This window comes from Vanacampus margaritifer, chromosome 17, assembly GCF_051991255.1.
Source record: "Vanacampus margaritifer isolate UIUO_Vmar chromosome 17, RoL_Vmar_1.0, whole genome shotgun sequence".
NCBI classification, from domain to species: Eukaryota; Metazoa; Chordata; class Actinopteri; order Syngnathiformes; family Syngnathidae; genus Vanacampus; species Vanacampus margaritifer.
Window position 1 is genome coordinate 18,176,936 of NC_135448.1, and position 18,988 is coordinate 18,195,923.

The window sequence follows — 18,988 nt, forward strand, 5'->3', positions numbered from 1 at the left end:
AAATTGGCCATTAAAATATTTTTTTCTAAAGAATTTATGGGGGTCATGTTTTATGAATCGATATCGGGCGTGAAGAGGAAAATCGATTCAATATCGATGACTCACAATTATTATTTTTTTAACCCAGCTCTACAAATCAGGCCGTAAACTTGAAAAAACAGAAAATTTATGATTTAGAGCAAGTCCTTCGCCATCTCCATTTCCGACCTGTAAAATAACCGGAGTGGGATAAAACGGCAGGTGAGAGGAAGTACTGGCAATGGGCTGCACCTGACCACTGGCCGTCATCCATCTTTAATAACGCTCGTCAATCATTGATGCAAGCAGCTGCCCGCACAGACGCAGCGCAACTGTCCCACCCGCGCTCACTTGTCCCTGCGGGCTCTGCCGAAGGAGGACGGCCACATCCGTCCATGTCCTCTACGCTGCCCGTGGGTGGCGGGAACGGCGTCCCTTCATGAGTGGCATCGCCGGCGCGGCCCCTCCGCCGCCCGTCGTGCTCGGCGTGGGCATCGGCGGGACCTGGTACCCGAGTTCAACCCCTCCGGTCCGGAGGCGTGAGAAGAAGACTCCGCTGAGGCTCCCGTCGCTCGGCGTGGCCAACAGAGCACCTGGCGGCAGGCGTGGCATCAACGTAGCCCAACTCAGGTAAATGGAAACAAAACGAAGTGATGGTAAGGAGTTGGACCGCTTTCCGTTTTAGTTTCACTATTACTGGATTTGACTGAGTTGAGTTGTGACTGGAATCTCGAATGTGAGAGTGAAACTGATCTGACCCCGGCACCCCACAGTGTTGACCACCATCGACCCCGACTGGTCTTTTGTACCGTGTCAGCGTTTGGTGTCATCAGAGGGCAAGTTAAGCGTGTGACTGGAATTACAGAGTCATTGTTAAGCCCCGTTTGATAGCGCCGCTCAACGGATATAAAACTCTGGGCTTGAAACCGATATGGGGGCCTGATGTGGCCCCCTGTGGTGCACCCGCACAAAAGAAAAGCCCTCCAGCGGAGAGTTTGATGGGTGTCGACTTGAGCGAGCGGACTGCGCATAAGTCGTTTTTAATCCTGTTCACGTTTATTAAATGAAATCCCATCAAAGTGTCCATTTTGCTTCTACAGTCTTAGCGAGCCGTCGCTGCACCACACAAAGGACGGCGCCTCATTTGAAGCCTTCTGCTGTGTCCACCCACCGCCGCCGCCGACGCCTCCTAGCACTCCATTTTGCAATTCTCGTGCCCCCTCCAAGGTCCACCCATCACCAGCAGCCAGTCACACTCACACAGACGTCCCCTCTTTCCATCCCGTCTCGTCCCAGACCATCAGGCTCAACTCCAAGCCCCGTGTCGCTAGGCCTCGCTCGCACAAGCTGGCCACCGCCGGAGACCTCGGCCCTCCGGCCATGCACGCCCTCAAACCTGAGCCGCTGTCCATCATCGGGAAACCGTGTGTTTTGAACTGCAACCAGCGCCCTGTCACGGGTTCGGTGCGCCCCCAGCTGCACGTGTTCCTGCCCACGGAGGCCGAGGAGGAGACGGACACCAAGTCTGTGGACGAAGGCTTCATGGATGAGTTGGACGCTAAAATGGCTTCGCTGAGGCTGAGGAAGGAAGACGGCAATCGGCTGGAGGTGGCGCCGTCATGTGTGGCCAAAAGTGTGTAGCCGAGGCCCCCTCAACTATAAATTTAATCAACTACAAAATATGACATTTTATTTTCCTAGTTCTCTTCATGTCACATTCCTGAAAAAGACATTTGTCACTATCTGCTACTGTGATGTTTTTATGACTAAAATAAATGTACATTTTCAGTTATATTGCTCAGTGAAGTAATAAAATGTTATGACTTGTCATACATGTCTTTCTCGCCATGAATCATCAAAATCCACCATTTAATTGAGTTGACATACAGTCGGTTTCTAAGGTAATTTGTTGTAGTAGTAGTGGTGTCCACTAGGGGTTGCAATGACCTAAGTGCTTTTGTGCATGACCAGAAGTAAACACGCGAAGAAGTAAACGCTAATCAAGCTAGGCGACATCCCCATCGTAGGATGCTCCATTGGTGTTGATTTAAGGGTGCACCCCTTTTTGTAAATCAATTAAATGCTTTGAGTCGTCTTTTTATGCACAATCCGAGCGTTCTGCACTGGCAGCGAACATGGAGGCAGTGGAACGTGGCGATGGACGTCAACATCCGGCCGCCGACGAAGTGCGACTTGCGGTAATAATCAAGCTCCTGCACGCCGTCGCACAATCGATAACCCGATCGGATTCACAACGCGTTCATTGGACGGATGTATTATCTATCTAAATGTGTGTGTTTTTTTTTGGTATATGCTAATGTTCGCAAAGCTCAGCCGCGCTTATCTTAATAATTTAACTAGCATCAGAAGAGTGCACCTTGGCCAGGATGCTAGCATTAGCTTAGCATGAGCTGAGCTCGTCGCGCGGACAACAATCGTGAGATCAGTAACATAATATTCAGTTCACTTTAGGTTATTGCTGATTAAATCTCGTTAAAGTGTCTTTAAAGTGAAATGGGAAGCAGTGGTTGTATTTGTATCGAAATAACAGCTGTAAAACCACGATATTATCCCTCCTTGTTACGTTGTGATAGCTATAATGAATCCATTTAGAAGTCGTAATAATCATTGTTTTAATCATTCACTTTACAATAACTTGTTTCTAAATGACGTGTGAATTCTGATAGATGAGACTATGCAATAATTGCTTGTGGGTATCAGAAATACAGTTGCACTAATGGTAAATATTGACAATTTTGTCGAAAATATAACTATGTTAGTGCATGCATTAAAGTGTGTGTTCATGTATTTCCCAATCGTAAAGCTTTTGTTATGGTCTTGATGGCGTGCAGGAAACAGAAGAGACAGGACAAGAAGCTCTCCCAAACCAAATCGAAGAGAACAGATCTGAGCATAAAGACATCGAGACCCCGCTGGTCCCGTGTCGCATGGAGGCCTTGAACGCCTCGCCGTCCCACTCCGAAGACGAGACCGAGGAAGGGGGTCCGGTCAGCGAAAAAGATGATGAAGACCTGGAGGAAGAGGAGGAGATGGACGCCACTCCCATGCAGGTGAAGGACTCGGGCTGGGAGGAGACTGCCGGCAAAAGCGCCTCTTCCACGTCTTTCAGCCTGGACGAGATGATGAACATCGGTACTGTGGATCAGCAGGAACAGGAAGCTCAGATGTGCCTTGAAGATCATAATGACAGCACCGGTAACTATTTGAGTGTACGGTAAACACCCATTTATTGAGGGAAAAGCTGTGACTTTGACCGATCAAAAAGAAGAAGAAGAAGAAAAAAACATTTTATGAGTTTGTAACGGCTCGGGAAATGACCAATCACAGCTCAGCTTCAGAAAATGGGTGAGCTGTGATTGGTCAATACCTGAACCCTCTGCAACTGGGATGTCATTTTCAGTTGACAGCAAGCGGCAAAATGCCTGATAAACTCATTCCATTAACGCGATATTAATCAAAATGCTCTGTTCAGATAAGTGGTGTCTGCATTCATCATATTATTGTAAATACATTTATTGGGTTAACTTCCCTTTTTAGATGGAGTGTAGGAACGTCATATCTTTTCTTTATGTCTTCAGTGTTGGAGGAAGAGGAAACACAAATGGAGGTGGATGCCCACGTGAAGCCAAACGTTGACATGAAGGTGGACGGAGAGGAAAAAGAGGAGGAGGTGGTGGAGGAGGTGACAGTGGAGGAGGAGGAGAAGGAAAAGGAGGAGGTGGAGGATCAGAAGGAAAAGGAAGAGGTGGAGGAGGTGACAGTGGAGGAGGAGGAGGAGAAGGAGGTGGAGGAGGAGGAGGTGGATCAGAAGGAGGAGGAGAAGGAAAAGGAGGTAGAGGAGGGGAAAGAGAAGCAGGCGCAGGAGGTGAAAGAGAAGGAGGCGCAGGAGGTGAAAGAGAAGGAGGCGGAGGAGGTGAAAGACAGGGAGGCGGAGGAGGTGAAAGAGAAGGAGGTGGAAGAGAAGGTGGAGGAAGTGAAAGAGAAGGAGGTGAAAGAGGAGGTGGAAGAGGAGATGGAGAAAGAGGAGGAGGAGCATGTGCCTTTCTACGCCACTCGCTCCAAAAGCCGAGGAGCAGCAACAAGTGAGTCACGCAGCAGTTTTTTCACAATACTGCACTCCGACTGGTTTGTAATCGGGCTGCAACGGAATGCGCGTTTCGGTACTTCAATTCCAAAAATCACAGTGTAAATTATTTTATGATTACATTAAAATATATATATATATATACAGTGTTTAGTCAGGCACCAATTGTGCAAGTTCTTCTACTTGAAAAGATGAGAGAGGCCTGTCATTTTCATCATCGGTATACCTCAACTGTGGCAGACAAAATGAGTAAAAAAAAATTTCCCAGAAAACACGTCTATAGTCGTCAATGGCAGTGAATGAGCGCACTCATCAATCCCCCCCCCCCCCCATTTATTTGCTTGTTATTGCAAATAATTCATTGTTCTCGCACCAGCGTCCAGCGGCTCCGCGTCAGCATCCGACATGACCAACGGGACGAAAGTCAACAAGCACTCTGCATCCAGTTCCTCCTCCTCATCTCCGCCTCCTCCCATCAAAGTCAAAGACGAGCCCGAGGACGACCTGTACGAGGTGCCCCTCGCGTCCGGGACCTCGGCTGTGAAGGACGAGCCCATCGCTGCCAAGGTCAGTTCCCGACCAACCCACATTTTCGCATCTCATATTTCTCGTCCGCTCTAACGAAGCCGAGGTCTTCGCCGTTGCGTCGGCAGGAGGAGGAGGAGGACGACGACTTGATCATCGACTCGGTGTACACGGTGAACCCGGACAGCATCACCAGGAGGTCGCGGGGTCGGCCGTCTTCCTCGACGCTGAACATGTTGTGCTCGCTCTGCCGGAAGAGGCTCATCAAAGGGCAGACGGCGTACCAGCGCAAAGGCTCGCCGGCGCTCTTCTGCTCCACCGCCTGCCTCACGTCCTCGCTCACCACCGCCAAAAGCGTCAAGAACTGCTATCACTGCCACAAGTGAGCAACACCAAAATGTGCTTTTTCGTTGTAAAAATGTGGTGGTTGTCGTTTTTTAGGCCGAGGCTGATTTAGTTACTCGGCAGAATAAGGATCCGATAACTGATGAAGCGGATTATTTTATTTATTTATTTATGCCAAGGCTAATTTCATTATTTGGCCGAACAAAATTTTTCCTCTTCTAACTGACGCATCGGCCGTTAATTTCTTATTTATTTATTTTGGCTGAGGCTGATCTAGCTATATGGTGACAGAATTAAATTCCGATGACCAATTAAAAGCTGATTTATTATTTTTTTTAAGGCCGTAACTGATTCGTTATTTGGCAGAATAAAATAATAACCGATTAAAAATATAAAAAAAAAAATCCGTAACTGATTTTCTTTGGCAGAATAAAATAATGATAACCAAAACTTTTTTCTTTTTTTTCAAGCCGTACCTGATTTTATTTGGCAGAATAAAATAACAATAACCAATTATTTTTTTAAAGACGTAACTGATTTTATTTGGCAGAATAAAATGATGATAACCAATTCTCCCCCCTTTTTTTTTTTTAAAGCCATACCTGATTTTATTTGGCAGAATAAAATAACAATAACCAATTATTAAAAAAATAAAAGAAGGCCATAACTGATTTTATTTGGCAAAATAAAATAACGATAACCGATTATTTTTTTTCCTCTCTTTTTTTTTTTTTAAAGCCGTAACTGATTTTGTTATTTGGCAGAATATAGTGTAATGTGTAAAAACAAAACAATCGCCCAATCAATGGATCAAGTCCCTTGTCAACCATTTGTGACCGTTTTCCGTCCGCTAGGCGAATTTCCCGCCCTCAGGAAATCATCCTGGCCCCGGACGTGGACGGCGTGTCGAGAGGCTTCTGCAGCGAGCCGTGCCTGAACGCGTTCAACCTCAACAAAAGCTCCGACGCCAAATCGCTGGCCGATTCCAACGTCAAACTGCAGTCGGCGTGCAGCATGTGCTCCAAATTCGCCGTGGTAAGTCAATACGGATGAATGATGCGTTCGAGCAAGTCTGGAAATGGGAGCGTTTGTTTACGCTGGCAGTTCACTTCAACTTGGACTGTTTTGAGTCACAAGCACCGTATGCCGGCGTCACATGGGCTTGCAACTCAAATCGGGGGTGACTTGTATCTCAAGGCGGTACTGTATTTCCACCAGAGCAAGCACGAGGTGGTCCTGAGCGGCACCGTCCACAAGATGTGCAGCGACGCGTGCTTCAAGCTCTTTCGCACCGCCAACCGGCTGACCATGGCGGGCTGCGCCAACTGCAACACCATCTGCCACTTCCGGCCGCTGCTGCTCAAGATGGACGGCAGCAGCAAGACGCTGTGCAACCTCGACTGCCTCGTCAAGTACAAAAAGGTACAACCTTTCAAATTGTGAGGGGAAAAAAAAAAAAGTAGACTGTACTCATTTTTTTATTTTTTCCCGGTAAAAGAAAGTGAAGACGAGTCTGCCGTGCACCATGTGCCGCTCGCCGCGGCCGCTCGCCGACATGGTCCACAACAAAAGCGCCACCGACGACTCCGTCAGCCTCTTCTGCAGCAGCAGCTGCATCATGGCCTTCATGGTGCAGAGTGTCAGCTCCTCAGGTACCGGATCCATGCATGGCGCCAAAGCATCATTTTGTCTAAATGAAGTTCCTCAACTCATTTCAATAGCAGTTCCTGGGCACAAGGATGCCACAAAATGACAGCAAAGCAATATTTTTTTGTTTGATTGAAGTGCCTCAAATTACTTTAGCATATGCGACAAAGCACTATTTTTGGTCAAATAAAGCTCAACAAAATGCCACCAAAATTGATATTTTTTGGTCTAAATTAGGTTCCTCAACTAACTTACACATAGTTTCTAAACGCCAAGATGCGGCAAGATGGCATCAAAGTGCTACTTTTGGTCTAAATTAACTCCCAACAGAGTTACTTGGCAACAGGATGCCACAAAATAGCAGCCAAAGCACTAGTTTTGTCTAAATAAAGCGCCTCAACTCACTTCCAGCCTAAATAATTGGCAACAAGATGCCACAAAATAGCAGCAAAGCACTAGTTTTGTCTAAATGTAGCTCCTCAACTCACTTCCAACAGAGTTACTTGGCAACAGGATGCCACAAAATAGCAGCCAAAGCACTAGTTTTGTCTAAATAAAGTGCCTCAACTCACTTCCAGCCTAAATAATTGGCAACAAGATGCCACAAAATAGCAGCCAAAGCACTAGTCTTGTCTAAATAAAGCGCCTCAACTCACTTCCAACCTAGATGCCGCAAAATAAGCAGCAAAGCACTACTTTTGTCTAAATGTAGCTCCTCCACTCCCAACAGAGTTCCTTGGCACCAAGATGCCACAAAATAAGCAGCAAAGCACTATTTTTGGCTAAATGAAGCTCCTCAACTCACTTCCACCAAGCTACCAAAGCAGTCCCCTTTATCAATGTTGTTTACTTTGCGCCAGGCACACACCTGAACTGCGAAAACTGCGGCAAGAACGCCCTGCCGGCGTACCACCTGGCCATGTCCGACACCACCATCAGAAACTTCTGCACGCTGCCGTGCGTGATGACCTATCAGGTACGGACGGCGCACACGCACGGGCGCCGAATACCCGCGGGTTGCATTTGACGCGACTGTGGCGTGCGCTCGCAGGAGAAGTTCAAGCAGCAGCAGGCCACCATTTTCCCAAAGTTGACGGTGGCGTCCGGTCAGGAAGCGAGCGTCGCGTCGCCGCTGCTGCAAGGCGCCCCGGCCACGCTGGAGTGCGCCCAGTGCGCCCGCCAGATGACGGCCAAGCCCGACGTCATCCACATCAAGGTGCCCAGAACCGCTTGGATGGCGCCTCCGTTGCCTAGTAACCCTTTTAACTGGTCACCCGACTGCCTGCGCAGGACAAGGTGGTGTTTGTGTGCGGCTGGAACTGCGCCCTGGAGTTCAAAACCAGCAAAAACGTGAGCGCCAAGTGCGAGTACTGCAAGATGGACAAGATCAGCCGAGAGGTCAAACGCATCAACGGCAAGGACTGCGCCTTCTGCAGCCACGGTGAGTCGCCGCCGCCCGCCGCCCGCCGCCCGCCCCACGCCCCACGTCCCGCCCCACGTCTCGCCCGACGACGCCCCCTTCACGCCGCTGTCCCGCCCGCAGGCTGCAAGCTGCTGTACGAGCACGACCTGGACGCACGCTGGGGCAAGCACTGCAAGTCGTGCTCGTACTGCCAGTGCGTCTCCAAGAAGCTGGAGAAGGCGCTCTACGGCGAGTCCAGCGAGGAGTTCTGCTCCGAGGAGTGCCGGTCCAATTACACCATGCTCTTCTGCCATGTAAGTCGCGCGTGCAAAAGCGAGCGGAAATGTTCAGCTCATAATCAGCAGCAAGCTTTACACCTCTAATACAGATTTGACGTCATATTTTGTCTATATACCCGTGATGTGGCCTATTTTATCATCGTATAATCTATAAATGCAAAAAAAAAATTAATAAAAATGAAAATAAAATTTTTATTAAAAAATAAATGCAAAAAAAAAAAAGTATATATATATATATATATATACATACATAAAAAATAGAGGTAAAAAATAAAAGCTGATATAAAAATATTTAAAAAAAAATTTATATAAAAAATAACTGGAAATGGAAACAAAAACAACAAAATAAATATATACATGAATTAAAAAATAAAAAACAAGATTAACACAGCAGTTCCTGTAAACCACAAGGTTCGTGCGTGTGAATTCTCCTTTCCGACATAGACTGGCATGTTGCTCAACCAATAGGCAAATAGTTCAACCCAAGACACACTTAGGACCGCCCCCTCATTTGAGAACCATTTCATGCTGGCATCGTCTGCAGCATGAAATAAATAAATATGAGACCATTTATTTGTATTTGTTTTTACTTTTAGAATCTTGTTTTATTTTTGTATTTATTTTTAAGTTGTATTTATTTATGTATACATATTATTTTGTTTATTATTATTATTTGATTATTGAATAACATTTTTGTGTCCGTTTTTATTTTCACTTTTATTTATTTATTTTTGAATGTAGCATTTTTGCTCCTCCATGTTGTTGAGCCCCCCCAATGCCTCTAATGTCTGAATGTCAAATGACACCCGCCAGGTTGCAAAGTGCGCCTCGTGTGGCCGTAAAGGCAAACTGAAGCACAGTCTTTTCGTGCTGGGGGAGGTGCGCAACTTCTGCGACCTGCCGTGCCTCTTCCACTTCTGCAACATCCAAGTCAAGACGCAGGGTGACGTCTTCTCGCCAGGTGGGCCGTCCGTCCGTCCGTCCGTCCGTCCTCGCCCTTTTCGCGTGCTAACGGCTAGCATGCCTTGACACCGCCCACGTTGTCATTACAGCCTCGCCCGTCATCGCCAATGTGGTGTCGCTCGCGGAGCAGGAGACCGGCGCCGCCCCTGACAAGTCCACCAAGCAACGTACGCGGCGCAAATGATTTCAATCAATTTTGAAAAAAAAATATTTTTAAACATGACTTTGTGCCTTTTTTTCTTCTTGCCATCATAAAGTGGGAGACCATCAAATCAATTTGAGGAAGCGAAAAGAAGAGTCCACAGGTCCTCGAACCAGAGGTAAAGCATGCTTTCTTATGTTATTTCTCACTGTCAGTTGAAGTTAGCAGAAGGGGGAAAAAATAGCATATTTAACACCAAATCATAAAATGTCCTTTAGGCATGTTCTGTATCCTCTGCAGAGTCAGTATTATACTGCCCCCAGGTGGCCAAGATGTGCACAACCAAAGGAGCAGCTCAGTGTCCTTTGGTTGAATGCAAAATACACTTTAAAAAAAACCTGGAGAACCCACGGGGTCAAATTTGGCCCCTATAAATTCTGCTACTCAAATAACAAAGACCTTATTTTTTTTTTCAAATTTAACTTCAAAAGTCCAGAGTGCCACTTGTGACCCCTGCATGGGGCCATCTAGTGGATGAATATTGCACTTACATGAGCCAGAGTGCTGGTGACAAAGATGGCTGGCAACAAACATGCTGTTTTGTTGAGCTGGAAATCAATCCAAACAAAACCATCTTCTCAGCAAACCATCAGATGGTAAAATTATTATTATTTTTTTTGTTAATCTATTTCATATCATGTTGCAGAATGCCTAGGAGTATGTTTTATATTTTTTTTTTGATAAATTAGCAACTCTGAGCTAGTTCAAAAAAAACAATGGGTCAAAAATGACACTTTGGGTGTATGGGGTCAAAAATGACACTTTGGGTGTATGGGGTCAAAAATGTCCGCCACGTTGGTTGTGGTGACAGTCTTGTATTTGGCTAAAGACTTGAAATTCATTCATTTGTGTCATCTATTTGACTAAGTTAAAGGTACAGGGACTAATAAATACCTATATCTTTTCAGGGAGCATGGCCAGTTGCTCTTTAGGGCAGGGAAAGCAACCGAGAAAGTACACTGTAAGACAAGTATTGGAACAACTCGAAGCTGATGATAGTGACTTTGGCGCAGAATTGGACAGCGATAGTGATTCTGATGAATGGTTTCAAGCGCATGAAAGTGAGGGTGGCGAATCTTCTGCCCAAGACAGCGACTCGCCCGATGACTCGTCCAGTGATGAAGATTTGCAATTTGCAGAGACCGCAAGCCCACGCTTAGACCCCAATTGTGCCACAAAAACTTACAGCTGGCGAAAGAAAGTCTTTGAGTCACCCGACGTGCGCTTTCAAGGACAACAAGTCGAGTCGTACCAGGATGCCACAACAGACACGCCGCTGGTTTACTTTCGCCGCTTTGTTTCCCGCGATATGTTGGAAAATATTGTCCAACAGACCAATCGGCACAGTGTTCAAAAACACGGCAAATGTGTAAACACTTCCGTCAAGGAGATTGAACAAGTTCTCGGAATGTACCTCAGGATGGGATTAGTTCAAATGTCCGGAGTCCGGCAGTACTGGGAAAGCGAAGTCCGTTATGGGCCCGTGGCGGACGTTATGAGTCACGAGCGATTCAAGCGGCTGCTCTCGGTCATCCACTTTGTCGACAACGAAATGGCCAACGGAGAAGTCAAAACGGATCGACTTTGGAAACTGAGACCGTTTTTGGATTCTTTTCGCAGACAATGTCTGACAATTGCTCCTCGGCAAAAGCAATCCATCGATGAGATGACGGTGCCGTGCGAAGGTCCATTTGGTGGCATGAGGCGAAATAGCAAAGGAAAGCCGCATGGCTGGGGGTTCAAAGTGTGGGCGCGCTGTTGCGTCACCGGCCTCCTGCACGACTTTGACGTATGTCAAGGAAAAGGTGGCGGCGGCGGCGGAGAAAAAGAGCCAAAAAAGAGTCCGTTGGGAGTCGGCGGAGACGTTGTCGTCAAGTTATGCCGATCGCTTGCGGAGAACGCAAATTTCCTGATTTTTGCTGGCAATTTCTTCACTTCCATGCCGCTCATTGAGACGTTGTTGGCAAAGGGAATCTACTACACGGGAACGGTCAGGAAAACCCGCATGGCCACGTGCAACCTGGTACCCGACCAAGACCTGTCCGAGAAAGGCCGCGGATCCTACGATTACCAATTGGAGTCCGACACCAACGCCGTTTGTCTGAAATGGCACGACACCAAAGCCGTCAGTTTGATGTCAACATACGCCGGACCGGAACCTTTGAGCAAAGCTCGGCGCTGGGACAAGTCCAAGAAAGAGTACGCCTACGTCGATCAACCCAACATCATCAAAGAGTTCAACGCTTCCATGGGAGGTGTCGACGTGCTGGATGCGCTTCTCGCACGCTGTCAATTCCGCATCCGGACCCGCCGCTGGTACCTGCCGCTTTTCTGGCACTTCACGTCGGTGGCGGTGATCAACGCGTGGCTCCTTTACCGGCGCGATTGCGAGGCGCAGGGGATCGCCGGATCGAGAGTTCTCAAGCTTCGCAAGTTTCAGGGTTTGGTTGCTCAAGGCTTGGTTGAAGTGGGAACGGCGAGAAAGCGGGCTAGGCCATCATCACCTAGCTCCGCCTCCCCCTCGTTCCCGCCACCGCCAAGATTTGTTCGCGTTTATCAGAGTGCAGAGGTCCGTTTGGACCAAGTCGGCCATTGGCCTGTCAAGGAGGAACATCGGCGTCGGTGTGCCGTGTGCAAAGACCTCAAGACGGAAATGCACTGTGAGAAATGTGCGGTGCCGCTCTGCATTAACAAAAAAAGAAATTGCTTCAAAGACTATCACAATGTCTAGTGTGAGTTCGGGCAGATTTTTGGATAAGAAAGACCAATGGCGGGTTTTTTTTTCCAGCAGTGATTTTGTCCCTGCGTTCTTGTTTCCATTGGCCAAAGTGCGTTTGTACGTTCAAGATCCAGTTCTAAAATGCAACAAATAAAACTAAAAAATGATATTGTTCAATGTCGCTGTGTATTTGATTGATTATTTTCTTAAATTCTAAATAGTTTACTGACAGTTTTTGTTGTTCTGATTTTTCGAAATCATACCCCTAAATCCCAAAGGGTCAAATTTCGCCCTAATCCTAAATTAGGGAATAAAGGGTTAAAATGGAAAAAACATATATTTTGGTGTTCAGTGAATTTATAACAGTCATTTAATGTATCATTCATAATTTTCCAAAGAAGAAGAAAAGGGTTCTTGGGTTCTCCAGGGTTAAAAAAAAATTCTCTCTCTGTAGGTGCTGACTCACAAACGACAGATTCCGATCTGGTGAGTAGCTTTCTCGCATCCTACATAGCGACCAAAATAATAACAATATTTTGAAGTCATATTTGTTTTTTTTGTTCTCGCCAGATCTTTATTAGCGACAGTCCCGAGAAGAAGAGGCCGTCGCCGTCCGCCGGCGCGCCGAGAAGCATGAAGAACAAAGCGCTGCTGTGCAAGCCGCTGGTGCAGAACAAGGGCGTCTCGTGTCGCACGCAGACGGTCGACGTTGAGGCGCAGACAGGTACGAGGGCAGCGGGCAACTCCAGATTAAGCTCTTAGGGGAGCACAGTATGGATTAGGAAAATAAAAAACCTCAGCAAACAGGCACAGACTAGCACATGTGGCGGTGGCTGTCAAAGTCATATCGATGATGCTAACAATGCTAATCAAAACTTCAATGGCACGTTAATGACCCACTTTTTCTTCCAGATATATCCATACCTAAGGTCATGCTCCTCCCCATTCCCGTGCCGGTGTACGTCCCCGTGCCAATGAACATGTACAGCCAGATCACCCCCAACCCCGTGGGCGTGCCCCTACCGGTACGTAAACGCTTCCGATAGTGGCCGCGCGGGCGCCATCTTGGCTTGTGTCCGTGACGGCGTCGGCGCGTCCCCGCAGCTTCCCGTGCCCATGTTGCTGCCCGTCAACATGGACAACGCCGACCGCATCGTGGAGACCATCAAGAAGATCAAGGACAAGTTCCCGGAGGACCCCTTCGAGGCCGAGCTCGTCCTCATGGCCGAGATGGTGTCCGAGACCAACGGCGGCGACAAAGAGGAGGAGACGCAGCCGGGGACTGCTGCTGCTGGTGGGGGTAGGAGACGCCCACTAGCTTAATGCTAACACGCAATGCAAAATGCCACAGACAGGCTAACAAAACTAGCATCAATATTGAATTATTTATAAAACCTTCTGACGCTAATGCTGCAATTGCGTTTCACCCAACACAGACGCGATAAGCACATACGACGACGACTTGAACACGGACGACCTGGCCAGCTTACTGAACAGCTGGGAGGAGCCCAGCGCGCCTCCTCCCATGGACATCGAAACCGACCTCCCCATCGGTGAGACGTCCGAATCGACGGCCCGCGACTCGATTGCTCCCAGGTTTGCTTCTGACGCGTGCCGCCCTTCCGCCTCCTCAGAAACCCTGGAGACGATGTCCCTGATGCGGGCGTCGTCGTCGCCCCCGCCCGCCAGCCCCACGCGCGCCGGCTCGCGAAAACGACAACCGTCACGGAGATCCCGAGAGACCAGGGTAAGCGTTGTCACACGTGTAGTGGATTTAAAAAAAAAAAAAAAAAAGTCTGCTAAACCCCGTTTCAAAAATTTCATTAATCAGCCAATTAAATAAAAACATTTATAAAGTACATATTGAATAAATTGTAATTTTTTTCAAATTAATTTTTTTGTTTTTGTGACATTAAAAGTATAAATGGTGACTGTTTAACAATATTTTGTGCTTTCGTATTTTTGTAACTTAACAGAGGAAAATCGACAAAAATCTGCCTTTTTTTCTTTTCTTTTTTGTAACCTGTTAATTTTTGATAAAAATCTGCTTTTTTGGGCGAATTTTGCCAATTGTCTTATGTTGTAATGTGTTAACTTGTAAAAAAAAATTAAAAAAGTAAAAAAAAAAAAACTTTTAGAGGGGGGATGTGTTAACTAATTTTTTCCCTCAAAATGTATAAATCCGTTCTATTTTAAATGTTTTAAATGTCCAAAAGACATATTTATACGTTTTTTATTGATTTATTTTATGCTAGAGCATACAGAAGTCTTTGATGCAGCCTCTGAACTGCAGAGAAGGGGTGTAGCAATCGTAGTTATTACAAAAAGGGCCAGCAGGTGGCAGCAGAGCAAAAGAGATCAACCAGAGGCCATGTTGAAAAACAGCTCATTACTCACATTTCTGAATAGATTTGTGACTAATGATGAAACTTAACTATATCCTAATGCTAATTGCTGCGAAACAGATGTTTTTATAGCAATAGAACAGAATATTTTGTGGGCTTTGCAAAATCAGTGAACATCCAGTAAAACAGTCGGGAGCGAAGGGGGTTGCTTCTGTGAAAACGGCTGGGAGTGAATAAGTTATTGTTTTTCGGCGAATTTTGCCAATTATCTTATGTTGTGTAATGTGTTTAAGTTTGTAAAAAAAAAAGGAAAAATCAGCATATGTTTGCCAATTTAAAAAAAGGTTAATATCGGTTGATACCACATCTTTCCAAAGATGTCCATTTTTCAGGACATCCCGTACGAAGCTACAACTGCAAGCATGAACTCCCTTTTTCTCTTCATTCCTATCCGTTAGGGTCGTAAAAAGTCAAATAAGGGGGAGGGCTCCGGCAAAAAAGGACCCGCCGCCAAGAGTTCCGTCCCCAAAGTCCCGAAGCTTAAGAGCGAGTACGGCGTGGACGCCTGGAAGCGCTGGATCCGCTGGCGGGACGCTCAGCCTGACGTGGAGACGCCGCGTATCGCAAGTCAGTCAGCTCTTTTTTTTTTTTTTTTCTGTATTAACTGTAATCGTTAAAATCAATTAAGCACCCAGCCATTGTTTGTCAGTAAAAAGGGATCCCTTCCTTGTCCAAGTCTGTGTTTTTTATTTATTTTTTTAATATATATTTTTTGCCACGATGACCAGTGCGCCCCCTAGTGATGAAGGAAGACCTCCTCCGCTGCACCTCGGCTGAGCTCAGCTACGGCCTGTGCCGCTTCATCTCGGAGGTCCGACGGCCCTCCGGTGAGCACTACTCGGCCGACAGCCTCTTCTACCTGTGCCTCGGCATTCAGCAGGTAAGACCAGTTGCCAAAACAATTCCCACCCCGCGGCCCGCTTGTCACTCGCTCACCGCCGTTGCCCCCCCCCCTTCGCAGCACCTGTTTGAGAACGGCCGCGTGGAGAACATTTTCACCGACAGCTTCTACTGCAAGTTCTCCACGGAGTTCACCAACATGCTCAGAGGCTTCCAACCGACCCTCACAACCAGCGGTGAGTCCGTAAGCTAGCTGCGTAGCTCTGATGTAGCAGGTTTGCGTCAAAATAAAATAAATATAATTATGAATTCTAAAAAAAATAAAAAAAATAACCTGCCACGATGAATCTAGTTAACTGGAACTATTCAATTCCAGGGGGAAAAAAAGTGACATGAAATCTCTACTCTTAACTGTACACTCTCCTTCCCCGGCACCCATGTCACTCACCGTCTTTCAGGCTACATCCACTCGCGCGTGGAGGAGGAGTTCCTGTGGGACTGCAAGCAGCTGGGCGTGTACTCGCCCATCGTGCTGCTCAACACGCTGCTCTACTTCTTCTGCAAGAACTTCGGCTTCACCAGCGCCGAGCAGCACCGCCAGCTCTCCTTCGCCCACGTCATGCGCTGCACCAAGACCGCCCAGAGCAACGTCAAGACCACCTTCCTGCGCTTCTACCCGCCCATCGCGCCCAATGACGGTGAGCCAAAAGTTGTATTTGACCGTTTTGAAAAAAATGTGCACAATTTCACAAGTTGCTTCATGTTGAAGATGAGATCGCGCTTGATATGAAAAGAAAAATGCACTGAGCCGTCACCGATGTCTTACAAATGCAATTATGCCATCTAGTGGCAGAAAAATGACCTTGATACAATTTAATATCACTCGTTTTTTTTAATTTTAACTCAATTTTATGAATTATTATGAAATTACTGTATCAATGACTAAAAGGTGCAGCCATATTTCTATTAGTTTAACATTTTTTTTCCACTTTTATGTTAACTCTTTGACTGCCAGCCGATTTAAGCATTTTGACTGATCTTTCAAGGTCCACAGAAAATGTTCTGTTTGGACTACGGAAACACACATACTACCAAATGAAAGATTGGACTCTCATCTTTCATCAGAAAAAAAAAGTTTGTTTGTACCTTATTCCGTTTTTCAGTAATCAACAATAGAAAATGGTTAGTTTCACCCAAATGCTCTGTTTTGAAACAAAATACGGAGAAATCACGCTTTTTGTGAAACGATATTATTTCATGCACTCTCGTGAATTTGACACCTTTTTTTTTTTCCATGAATGATGCCACAAACACCTAAACAGTGCTTTACTTCTGTAAAACACTACCACCAACATGAAAAAGTGTTTTTTTGATAGCAAAATACGTTTATTTACATTCAACAGTGTAACAATTTGACAAAACAATTTGGCAAACTATTTACAATTATGTGGATGTTTCAAATACAGTTTTTCTTTTTGTAACGCTCCCCTGCGCGCCAGGAGACGCAGCAGGATTTGCTGCTTGCGACCGGTCGCCATTATGGCTTCCTCAGCCATTGTCCCCTCAACACTCAGGCTCCGCCTCACGTCTTCCACTGACGCCGACCCAATCTTGAGAGTCATCGCTGCCATCTAGGGGCCAAAACTAGGCACTATACTAACTAGATCTGCTTGATACTTTCAGCACAGCTGGCTTAGGCTTTCCTCCACCCGGTTCCCCCCAAAAAAAAAAAAAACTTGGTGAACGTCTTTTAACGTCTTTGGCGCTCCTCCGTAGGATTATACTAAACGTTATTTAACGTTTTTGGCAGTCAAAGAGTTAACTTATATTTTATGGTACATTTTATTTTACATCTAAAACAGATATAAAATTTGCGTGAGTTAACTATTGAAGTCATCCGATTAATTATGATTTTTTTTTTTTTAAGTATTTTAATATATACTGTGTTTAATAGTGACATTTTTAACATGCGTTTAGATGTGGATGGAGTTCCAGCAAAGAGGCGCAAGGAGGAGGAGGAGGAGGAGGAGGACGAAGAGGACGAGGAGTTCAAAGAGGAGAAAATCCTGGAGATGAAGGAGAACACGGAAAATCCTCTGCGCTGTCCCGTGCGACTCTACGAGTTCTACCTGTCAAAATGGTGAGAATACTTTCCCCGTGGCGGCAGCAAATCATTACTTTTGTCTAAATGGATTTTTTTTTTTTTTTAACCTCATCTGCAAAAGAGCCGTTTGTTGATTCTAAAAAATCAAATAAATTACATTTGAAATGGCAGAAACGGTCATCGGGTTCTTCTGCTTGTTTTGTGTTTCCCGCCACGCAGCTCGGAGACGGTCAAGCAGCGCACCGACGTGTTCTACCTGCTGCCCGAGCGCTGCTGCGTGCCCAACAGCCCGCTGTGGTTCTCGGCCACGCCGCTGGACGAGGACACCAAGGAGGCCATGCTCACCCGCATCCTCACCGTGCGCCAGCTGCACCTGGCCACCGGGCAGTTGGCGCCCGCCCCCGAGCGCACCGGGGGCAACGAGGATGACGACGACTGGCCATGACGGGGCCTTGCGAACTCTTGCCGAGACGACGGAATCAAAAGTGTCTTGAAGGCAGCGCTCGAGCCGCCGTGTTTGGATCGGGGCGGGACTTTTTGTGACACTAAAGGGCAGCAAAGCTGACCTTCCAAAAACTTGTTTGGGGTGGAAGGACGGACTCGCAGATGCAATTCCATGATGAGCATTTGTTTTTGTTTGGAATGTATTCTATAATCCTGTTTTCTTTCTCAAGGTCCGATCAACGTCACTGGACGACGAGATTACAATGTCCTCTTTTTGTACTGTGTTAACTCCTCTTTCGCTCATGTTTTAAATCAGTGTTTCCCAACCTTTACTGAGCCAAACCATAAAATATCACCAAAAGTTTATATTCTATGCTGAAATAATCGAAATGTCGTCTTAATGTACTCACTAATTTACTCTGTGTGAAATTTCGTTAGTTTGAACACAAAGCTTTTTCTGTTGTTTGAATGACTGAACACTGGTTAATTAAATAGTCACTTCTGCCCTCTAGTGGAGGGGTGTGTAATTGAGAGAAAATTGCTTTGTAGCCAAAATATGTCAAATTGAATCATTTGTGGTTGGGAATCACTGTAGTAGACTAAGTACATTCAGTGCAGCTTAGAACAAGCTAATTCTTGCTGAGTAAAACTACTTGAACGCATAAAACCTGCCGTTCAATGCACCTTTTCAGACGAAACATGTTGGCCTTCCCCAAATATTAGGTATGTACAAATAACGTGTATTCGTTCATGTATCCCTTGACACACATTTTATATTGATTTTTTTTTTTAAATAAAACTGCGAATGTTTAATTATTGTAGTGCCATTAATCACTTTTATTTTTTGCGCTGCCATTTATCAGCCATGGAGCTTCCGTCACAATTCAAAATGGCGGTGAAATTGAAACCCTTCGCTGATTGCGTTGGACTGACTGTGGATCGTTGTCATTTGATTTATGAGGGTTATTCT

The 18,988-nt window shown here is 46.2% G+C and overlaps 1 protein-coding gene across 3 annotated transcripts; it reads left to right on the top strand.

Moving 5' to 3' along the window:
- The first annotated feature begins 1,953 nt into the window (after positions 1-1,953).
- Positions 1,954-18,831, top strand: LOC144036874 (zinc finger MYM-type protein 4-like). Of its 3 annotated transcripts, XM_077547799.1 has the most exons (27): positions 1,954-2,216; positions 2,871-3,234; positions 3,618-4,121; positions 4,500-4,690; positions 4,777-5,030; positions 5,848-6,028; positions 6,212-6,415; positions 6,492-6,645; positions 7,501-7,616; positions 7,692-7,856; positions 7,931-8,081; positions 8,184-8,356; positions 9,155-9,302; positions 9,394-9,471; positions 9,562-9,624; positions 12,680-12,711; positions 12,796-12,949; positions 13,138-13,250; positions 13,330-13,525; positions 13,662-13,778; positions 13,860-13,972; positions 15,029-15,197; positions 15,359-15,510; positions 15,592-15,706; positions 15,929-16,168; positions 17,448-17,610; positions 17,794-18,831. In XM_077547799.1, exons 1-27 carry the CDS (start codon positions 2,154-2,156, stop codon positions 18,017-18,019), a joined length of 4,599 nt encoding a protein of 1,532 aa, XP_077403925.1. In that variant the 5' UTR covers positions 1,954-2,153; the 3' UTR covers positions 18,020-18,831. The 3 variants fall into 3 exon arrangements, with proteins under 3 accessions (XP_077403925.1, XP_077403924.1, XP_077403926.1); XM_077547798.1 differs by lacking the exons at positions 12,680-12,711; positions 12,796-12,949; positions 13,138-13,250; ... (7 more) ...; positions 17,448-17,610; positions 17,794-18,831 and adding an exon at positions 10,415-12,402; XM_077547800.1 differs by lacking the exons at positions 1,954-2,216; positions 12,680-12,711; positions 12,796-12,949; ... (8 more) ...; positions 17,448-17,610; positions 17,794-18,831 and adding exons at positions 2,223-2,308; positions 10,415-12,402.
- Positions 18,832-18,988: the final 157 nt, after the last annotated feature.

Excerpts from the sequence above, each read along its gene's own strand:
- LOC144036874 (XM_077547798.1), top strand. The coding sequence starts at position 2,154 with ATGGAGGCAGTGGAACGTGGCGATGGACGTCAACATCCGGCCGCCGAC. Across the intron at positions 7,617-7,691 it reads CGTGCGTGATGACCTATCAG|GAGAAGTTCAAGCAGCAGCA; the intron begins GTACGGACGGCG and ends GTGCGCTCGCAG. Across the intron at positions 9,472-9,561 it reads TGACAAGTCCACCAAGCAAC|TGGGAGACCATCAAATCAAT; the intron begins GTACGCGGCGCA and ends GCCATCATAAAG.